Source organism: Micrasema longulum, unplaced genomic scaffold, assembly GCF_059751315.1.
Source record: "Micrasema longulum isolate JH-2025_06_02 unplaced genomic scaffold, ASM5975131v1 h1tg000252l, whole genome shotgun sequence".
NCBI lineage: Eukaryota > Metazoa > Arthropoda > Insecta > Trichoptera > Brachycentridae > Micrasema > Micrasema longulum.
Genome location: NW_028277457.1, coordinates 518,840 through 528,387, shown reverse-complemented (window position 1 = coordinate 528,387; position 9,548 = coordinate 518,840). Strand labels below are relative to the sequence as shown.

General features: G+C 35.3%; 1 protein-coding gene and 1 long non-coding RNA gene across 3 annotated transcripts; one reads left to right on the top strand and one right to left on the bottom strand.

The window, feature by feature from the left end:
* Window positions 1–1,932: 1,932 nt before the first annotated feature.
* LOC148283215 (uncharacterized) lies at window positions 1,933–4,588 on the top strand. Its single transcript, XR_015821901.1, has 2 exons — window positions 1,933–2,105; window positions 2,634–4,588. It is a non-coding gene; the product is annotated as an uncharacterized LOC148283215 (long non-coding RNA).
* On the bottom strand, window positions 4,514–9,131 carry LOC148283214 (uncharacterized). 2 transcript variants are annotated; one of them, XM_088223838.1, is made up of 4 exons: window positions 8,405–9,131; window positions 8,216–8,300; window positions 6,625–6,705; window positions 4,514–5,708 (listed from the first exon to the last, which is right to left on the bottom strand). In XM_088223838.1, the coding sequence occupies exons 1-4, from the start codon at window positions 8,487–8,489 to the stop codon at window positions 5,462–5,464; spliced, it is 498 nt and encodes a 165-aa protein (XP_088079964.1). In that variant the 5' UTR covers window positions 8,490–9,131; the 3' UTR covers window positions 4,514–5,461. The 2 variants fall into 2 exon arrangements, with proteins under 2 accessions (XP_088079964.1, XP_088079966.1); XM_088223840.1 differs by having other exon boundaries at window positions 4,514–5,719; window positions 8,405–8,884.
* Window positions 9,132–9,548: the final 417 nt, after the last annotated feature.

The window sequence follows — 9,548 nt, the reverse complement described above, 5'->3', positions numbered from 1 at the left end:
CCCGAAAGATAAGCCCTTTCGTGCTCAGAGGGCTGACCCCGGGCGGGAGCCCCAACCGTCAACCTCCGGAGGACAGAGAAGAAAGCTCCAGCACAGGCAACCGGCGCGAGGGCAGACCTCGCGTCGTCGAGCCTATTACAAGTGACAGCTTTCGGGCCGGGCAGTTAGCGGGAATGATTCAGAATTGACAGGACTTAAATGCTCCTAAGGTCATTCTGAAAATGATTCTAATTCTAATAACCTAATTCTTCGGCATAGAGATTATTCTTAAACTGCTCTTAAGCTATCGAGAGATACCGTAGGGAAGGTCGTACGATATACTATCGATGAGACTCGGATAAATGCCGGAGATGTATCAAAAATAAATTGAGTTCATACTACTGTTACATCGAAACAAGAAGCTTTCGCACGCGGCCTTTCCGTGGGCCCCCCTAATCCAACGGGTAAGGGAAAACGGTTAATAGTGTTACATATTGGAAGTGGCGCAGGATTTGTTCCGAACGGTTTGTTAATTTTCGAATAAAAGAAAAAATCTGCAGACTATCACGACGAAACGAAATTCCAAAAATGAACGGTAAAACATTTTTGGAATGGTTTAAAAGTATTTTGCCGTCACTGGATAAAAAATTGCTGCATCGTTATGGATAATGCCCCATATCACTCAGTCAAATTGGACAAGCTTCCAAATAAGCAGTGGAAAAAATGTGACATTATTAAATGGCTCGAAGACAAAGGAGAAATTAATGTTGACACAACAATGATCAAAGCGAAGTTGTCGCGGGTTGTCAGGTCGTACAGGGGGACCTGTGACAAGTATGTGGTAGATGTCACTGCGAGCGAAGAAAATAAAACTGTGCTACAATGCCCCCCCATTATTGCAAATTAAACCCAATTGAATTGGTGTGGTCGATGGTAAAACACCACGTAAAAGTTAACAATACCACATTTAATGTAAGTGATGTGAGAACACTTATGCAAGAAGGTATTGAAAGAGTTACACCAGACCATTGGAATAACTTATATGTTACGCACCGTCGCAAAGAAATGTTGCGCGGCTTCAAAAAACAAAACAGACAGACTGACGTGCCCAGCAGTATTTAAAGAGGTTCGGAGGTTTTCCTTCACGCACGCCCACACACTGGACACGCACTTTGACAGTTCTGGGTGCTGACAGACCGCCGCGTGCCACCGAAAAGGCCATAAAACCGTTTGCATATGGCAGATGCAGTGGCGGCGCCGCTTTGAAAGTGCGAAATAATATTTTCATCTTTAAAAAAAATATATTTTGTTATAAATTTACATGTATTGGCATTTTTTTGTACGCGACAAAAATGATTTTGCTATACATATTAACGGGATTACGTTATATAAATGCAGTTTTGTATGAAAAATTGGTTTTAGGGAATAAATTTAGTTTTTTTTTTATATACTTCATTTTTCGCTATATCACGGTTTTACTGTATTAAATTCATACTGCAAAGAAGGCTTTTGATTTAAAATATTTTGTCAAAATATTTCTGAGTTTTATGAGGTAAACTTGGAGCCTAGGTATCCCTGTCAGGCTCTAGCGTTGTGGCCTAGCCGGTGGCGACTGGTTTTGTGACGGGAGGATTGCAGGTTAGAAAATTCATTTTTCGGACAAACGCGTCTAATATTTATAAAGAATTTTGTTTATCGACGTTAAAAATAATTTTAATGTGACAATATGAATACCAGAAACTTAAAAGGGTGTAAGTGCCATAAATAACGAAAATGATTTTATTTAAGAAACGGATAGTATGTGCCAAGGCCAATGTCCTACAGAAGGGTATAAATGCCATTGTAGTACAAATAATATTTTATAAAAAATTCTAAAGATGGCGTTGGTTGTAAGTACCAACATCTGTTTTCCTTTAAAAGGTGTTAAGTGCCATCGCCAGTCATATGCTATTTGTATCAAAATGGTTGACAATGAACCGGTCTCTGTGAATAGTGGTGGCGTTAAAAGACGTAAAAAGGGGGAAAAAAGTGCCCAAGTGGCCCGAAAGAAGCTAAAAGATTCTGGACAAGAATATTTTACATCCAATAGAAAGTTGATTCCTGCAAAACGACCCCCAAATCAAGAGGTTTGTACATTGTTTTAAATCTTCACCGGTTGTCTCTACTAGATAAAATGTCACTCATCATGCGCTAGGGATGTGCCAACCTGTAATTTTCTGCCAACCATGACATAGTTTAAATGGAGTATTTGTATTGAATTCAATTTTTTAAATCTCCCGGTCAGAGGTATTTGGGTGAAACTTTATTTTTACTTGTTTTTAGGAGAGCAAAAAAAAGAATTTAAAAATATATTTTTTATTATAAATTCGTTTAAAGATAATTAAACCTTAATAATTATATTTTCATGGATATTTTCGTAAATATTATTATTAATGTGTAAATAACTATGTTAACGGCATATCAGAAAATAAGTTACGCCCTAATGATTGCAACCGGGAGAAATTACTATATCATTATTACACTCCACCACATTTAGTTCCTCTAGTTTAGTTTCTACTGAGTGATAGATATTGACCCTAAGTCCCTAAGATACGCCCACGGTTGCGTACCTATATTATCTATGTTGCTTTCATTCACTTCATTTTTTATTTTAGTGTATCTGCAAATGCAGCTATAACTGCAAAGAAATACCTTTCGAACAAAAGATGTCATTGTTCACGGAATTCTATGCGTTAAAAAACAATGAAAAGCAATCTTCTTTTCTGATGGGATTAATCCATTTGACAGAAATTAAAAGAAGAAGGCATGGAACCTATGAATCTCCTGCTCTAAGTAGGCGACAATGCACCGCATATTATATGCTTCCAGATGGCAAGGGAAATGTTGTCGGTGTGTGCAAAGCAACGTTCATGAACATTTTTTCCCTTTCTCCAAAAAAGATTCAAGTACTACTCGATAAAAAGAAACAAGGACATACAACCTACTTGGAATCAAGAGGAAACATCAATAAGAAAAAACGAAAATATTCAGACGAAGATGAGGATGAAATTAAACAACATGTAAATATGTTTCCCAGACTTGTAAGTCATTATGGTCGAGCGAGATCAGAGAAAGAATACTTAAGTCCAGATTTAAATATACATCGTTTGTTTAAAGCATTTAAGATATCTTTTCCGGAGTCAAAAGTCACATATAAGTTCTACTCTAAAATTTTTGGAAAGGAGTTTCCGAATTTAAAATTTGGCCAGAAACGAACTGATACATGTGCAACGTGCGACCTCTATGTTGCTAAAATAAATGCCGATCCATCTAATAAAACAATACTGAAGAATCAACTTGAATTACACCATCGAAAAGCAGAAAAAGCAACAAAACAGATGTCACTTGATATAAAAAAATCACAGATGCCGAGTAGTAATATATGCACTGCCGCCATGGACTTGCAACAAGTTTTGCTGACACCAACTTTAACTCATGGGCCCATGTACTATTCGCGACAATTATCAAATTTCAATTTGGGTGTGCATATCGAAAATACCGGTGATGGGTATATGCTTATGTGGCATGAAGCTATTACAGGAAGAGGGGGAAATGCGATAGCATCCTGCATTTACAAAATGTTTTCTAATAATTTTATAAGAAAGGAGAATCTCATCATGTGGAGTGACAATTGTAGTGGACAAAATAAAAATAAAATGATGATATTTTTATGGGCATATCTTGTGTATAAAAAAGTTTTTACATCGATAGAGCATAAATTTTTAATGAGCGGGCATTCATTCCTTAGCTGCGACAGGGACTTTGCTTTAATCGAAAAAAGGAAACGAGTAACACATTCCATTGTTCCTGCAGATCTTGTTGATATGATGAAAAATACTCGTGACAAGCAGCCTTTTAATGTTATTTCAATGACATCACATGATTTCATGGATTTTAAATTGGCTGCCGAAACATTTTTGAATACTACCACAATGCAGATATCGAAGGCTCATCGCTTGAAATTCGTAAGTGATAATCCTTTCGTTGTCAAAATGAAAGAGACCCACAACTCTATGGAGCCCTGGAAAATTGTAAGATTATTGAAGAAGAACAAAAAGTTATCGGATTTAGATAATTATTTCTTACCCATGCTGAATTGCAAGAGCAAAATAACAGAAGATAAGAAAAAAGATCTCAAAAATCTAATACCTTACTTGCACACGGAAGAACATAAACAGTTTTATAATAGAATTTTAGATATACACGATGTTGGGTGCTAAATAGTAATTATACTGAATTATAAATACCATGGGAATTTTCATCGTCGTCACATCACTATTATAGATAGATGAAACAGTGGATGTACCTATTTCTTTATTCTCACTAAGGCACTAACACCTTTATTGCTTTAGAGAGCAGGGCACTTTGGCCCTTTTAAAAGAAACTAACAACGGTACATGAGACTTTCTTTTAAATTATTTGTTTTTTTGATTTTATACTTAGTTTAATATGTCTTTTTTATATATTTTTTACTAAACTACATTAAAATATGCTCTTTTGTTGATTTGGCATAAAAATAAAATAATGTTTTCTTTGAATTATTATGTGTATTTTTAATTTCCCGTCTGCTTTCCTTTTTTGTCCATGGCACATAGAGCCTTTTAAGTTTCTGGTATTCATATGTCTTCTTGCTCATACTGATCATCGTGGTTTCGGATGTGACAGGGTTTAATGAACAACCTGTATAATATGATAAATAAATAAATCGCCGAACCAGATATGATGAATTTAATAATAGATAAATATATTTTGGTTACTGTTGCAAGAGCCATCTTCAGGGTCAATTCATTATGTGTTGTGTAGAAAAAACTTTGTTTTCAAAAAAATATGAAAAGTCTGAACGGATAGATCTACATTTGCGTTACTGATACATTGCAAAAAGGGGGATGATTGAAACATTTTTCAATTTTAACACTTCTTGGATTTAACCCTTTCCCGGCGTTCAGAATTAACATATTTTATATGTTAGTTTAAACACTTATTTTATCTATTAGTTTAAACACTGATTTTGTCATTTACCATAAATATATTGACTTGATGAATACTTAAGCTTAAGAGCGAACCTTTTTGATAATAAATTACTCACAAATGCTGTGAGAACCGCGTAGTAATGCTGTCATAGGCACTCACAGACGTATGTGAGCACCGCCGTGAATGAGTTAATCGACATTATTAGAGTTTGTCCAAATGTCCAATATATATAGGTGAAATTATTCAGTCAGACAAATCTCATCCGCCTCAATAAAGTTTCGACTCTTTAACTTGACTAAAATCGACAGACGGAAGAATGAAGAAATATGGATGCTCGAACACAAGCACAATGGTGAATGATGACAGATCATAAGCCTTGTGAATACCTAGACTACCATATTTCCTTCTCTAAAATGGAGTCCATTTACGATAATAAGCGTCACTTTGAAATCTCAATTAGATGGCAAACGGTTCAACAGATACTGCTTTTGTTCAAGATGCTCTCCACGACGGGAACGGCCGACTCCAGGCGAGCCCGGACACTGCGGAGCCACGCGTCCTGCAAGCGTCGGCGCAGAGCCAGGACGTCCTGCGTGGCGCAGGCGAGGGAGTGCACGCCTTCCGCTATCCTCTCCAGCGCCGGTCTGGACGCCAGGAATGCGGCATCTTCCTCCGGGAGATTGCATTGTGCCGAATCCACCGAATTGCATTTCCATTTCCTGAAAAAAGACTTCAGTTTACTATAACTAAAATAATTTTATTGAAGAATTGAGTTCTGTGCCAGAAACAGAACCAAAACCTGAAAATGAGAGTTTACTCTCAGATAGAAGTAAGTAGTGGTTAAGGCTACCATACGTAACCCTATGAAATCTATTTATTTCACACTCACTGTTTGAGCTAGCTCTGAATTCAATTCTCGAGAAAGGGTAGAAACAAATATCGATTAATAAAAAAAAAACAAAGTAAATTTATTTAAGCAACCCGTTTCTGTGATTTAACTGGCGTTGCAAATTTATTTATTTATTTATAAGTAACATCAACAATATTTTGAGTTTGTCCAAATTTTTTTGCATTAAATTTTTCAATATTTTGAGTTTGTCCAAAAAATATAAAGGTTTCAGCTCTTTAACTTCACAGACATCAACAGATGAAAGAATTGAAGGAATATAGATGTTCAAATATAGGCAGAATGGTGAACGTTACACAGTGTGTAAAGTGGCCACTTAAACCAGCCATTGATGGGTCATAAGCCCTGTAGATGCCTAGACTTCTATATTACCTTCCCTTAAATGTTCTTCATCTCTGTTGTAATATGTTAATATAAGTAACATTGTAAATACATACTCATTATTTACATAAATATTTAAATTTTCAGACCATTCCTGAAATGTTGTAAATAACTTGTGCTGGAAAAATAAGAACTCTTTTTGAAAAACATTTGTTCAGGTGAAATATTGAAAATTATATCATTTTCAAGAAAAAATTTTTTTTTTAGTGATTATAAAACCTAAACTAACCGCTGTGCATTTGGGTGATGACCAGCCAATGACAGATTATTAGGTAGCTTTTTCCTTCCTAGCGTCGATATGTAGAATAAATTTTTATTAAAATAAGGAAATAGGGTGGAGAACTTACTTCGCATCCCGAAGAACAGCCTTACGAGATCTCGAGAGGTCTTCCCAGGAAGATTTTTCTTTATTCAATCGTTCCATGTATCTAGAAATTTTAAATAGTCAATTAACATAATATATTATAATTAAAATTTGCAATGTATCCAAAATAAAACACTTTTATTGGATTTAATTCTAAATAGGGAAAATATTCCAAAGCGGGTATTTTTATTGATTTATTTATTATTTATCGTGCTATTTATTGCATTTAGTCAGCGGTTGGCAAGCCAAATGTCAAGAAAAGCAGTCCCCATAGTAATTGATTGTAATTTAATTTTCACTTTTTTATATTAGATACTCCTTACTATTTTGCAAATGCAATATGTTGTATTATTTTTTATAGTAAACGCCGATTTTTCGCCAGTGAACTGTATTTATTTACGAGGAAAACAAAAAACAAACCGACACAAGCGTTGACTTACGACTGCGATAACTTAAGCATGTTCATTGTGATCGCTCAAATGCTTAGCATGTTTTTAAGCACGTCGATAGTTATTTGTGATTGAACTACAGCTCTATACCGGGCATAACTTTATATGAGGTTTATAAGTAAGAATTCTTACTATACCATTATTATTCTATCAATATGCCTAAGCTTTAATCTCACAATATAGCAAGTTTCTTATCCTGTCGGATTCTCTGAGTGCCTTACAATAAATCCAATCTCCCCCATCCTCTTATCCCGAGGACGAACTCTGCGTGGAAACTCTATTTCTTCTTTCTTTATCAGAGGCATCCAATAAAAGCATTTTTATGTCGTGGATCCCTAGCCATTGTGGTATTCTCAGTAACGAGAGGGTGGACGAGTTGGCAAAAGAGGCGGTCCATTCCGAGGATCCTGCCTATAGTAATTTCCTACCACTAGGTGATCTCCTCGTTATGACAAAGGAGAAGCAACTTCGCACATGGCAAGAATATTGGGTAGCCTTCTCCCAAGCCAAGGGAAGACACCTTTTCCAATTGAAACCAAATGTAACAGAAAAGCCTTGGTTCTCCAAAGTGATTCTGAACAAATTTGAGACATCTTCTATATGCAGAAAATGCACATTGGACATTGTTGTAATGGTTCTCATTTGTTTAGAATCCATGTCCGGGACTCTGCCATGTGCGAATGTCAGCTTGAGGAGGAAGATCTAAATCATATTTTCTTTGGATGCCCCATAAACAATTGTTATCCGGAGTTCCTATCTAACCTCTCCGAAATCAGCGCCCCATTCCCTACTAATATTTTAACTCTTTTGTCCCCACCCAATAAATATATATTAAAAATTTTATGTAAATATGTAGCTATAAATGGTATTAAGTTGTAAATAAGTTATATATTATGTAAAGTGTATGTAATATTAAATACTAACACACTAACTTGTATGTATAGTACTAACACATGTGTAAATATTTTAATAAACTATCTCAAACTTGACAGCTAGAACACCATAGTTAGGGGTGAAAAAAGCCAATGAAAAACTAAGAAGAAGAATATGCCTAGGCGAAATTTTATACCAGGTTTATAAGGCCCTCATTAAAATATAAATGTGTAAAAATCAAAGTGTGCTTACAGTTCAACCTCCTTTTGCTTCGTATCGTCTAATTTTTCATCGTCGTTTATCGTCGTATCGTCGACGGGTTGAGGAAAAGGCATGACTAAAATTTAAAACACGTTATTCGGGTTTAAAGAAAAAGTAAATCGGCGCGGAAGAGCAATGCAAATATTATTTTCGATTGACAAAACCATTATTAAAACTCACCTGTCGATGTTCTCCGCTCGAAAAACGAAGACCGTCGACGAGGCTTTGGCGACACCGGCGGAGAATCTTCGATATTTCGCTCCATCGCGATCCCAGTGTGTATAAGTAATGACTTTAGACAGGCGGAGATCCAAGGCTTCAAGCTTCAAGGCTCGGCAATATTATTCGAATAACGATCACAGACTACAGATATAATAACGATCAACGACGGACGAGTTTGAACAATTTGAAAGCGAGAAATTTAAAAAACGATATTTAAAATCAGGTGTCTCAAACGTATTTAGAACGAAAACCACGCGAAATAAAACTAAAAGGATAAAACTGACAAAGCGGATTAAAAATATAAACTATTATAAACTGAAGAAACGCTATGTTTGGCACAGATTATATAGTACAAGGTCTGGTAAAATGAAAAATCCGTTAACTTCTTCACAACGTCTCCTGTTTACGTATTTTATTAATCTGTGTTCCATAGACTACAGATTGTTATTCTGAAAGCCATAGATAAAATAATATTTTTTTTCATAGTCAGTGTTGCCAACTCTGCCGATTTTGGGAGCAATCTACCGAATTAGATGATATTCTAATGCTAGCGATTTTAAAACAATAATCAACTGAACATATAAAACAGAAATTAACTGTAGATAAACCCATTTCTTTAATTTTTAATAAGAAACTAAATAACATTGTTCCCAAAATTGGTAAAGTTGGCAGCCCCGTTCGTAGTAAAGCATAGAACACTTAAAAAAATAGAGAAATGTGTTTCCATAGTGAAACACAGTCGCTTTAGCTTAATAGGGGAGACCGGGGATGAAAGTAACAAAAGAGTTTAAAAAATAATAACTTTTTTGTACAAACATTTCTGCTGCTATTTTGCGTTTATTCTACTCTTCTATCACCTCCGCAATGCCCGCAGCGGTGTGTTGATAAATGTGTCAGTAAAATACAACAAAAGTAATTTAAATGCTTTATATTTCTTCAGGTACAGAAGTTATTTTTAATATTTATTTTCTATGTTTAAGTATGAACGTCTGTATTTACGTTTTATATTACAAATAATCTACTTCTAAATCATATTTTTCACTAGAGAGATTCGATTGTCTGATTTTGGGAAATCAAGAATAAGTTATTATGCTGGTATCAG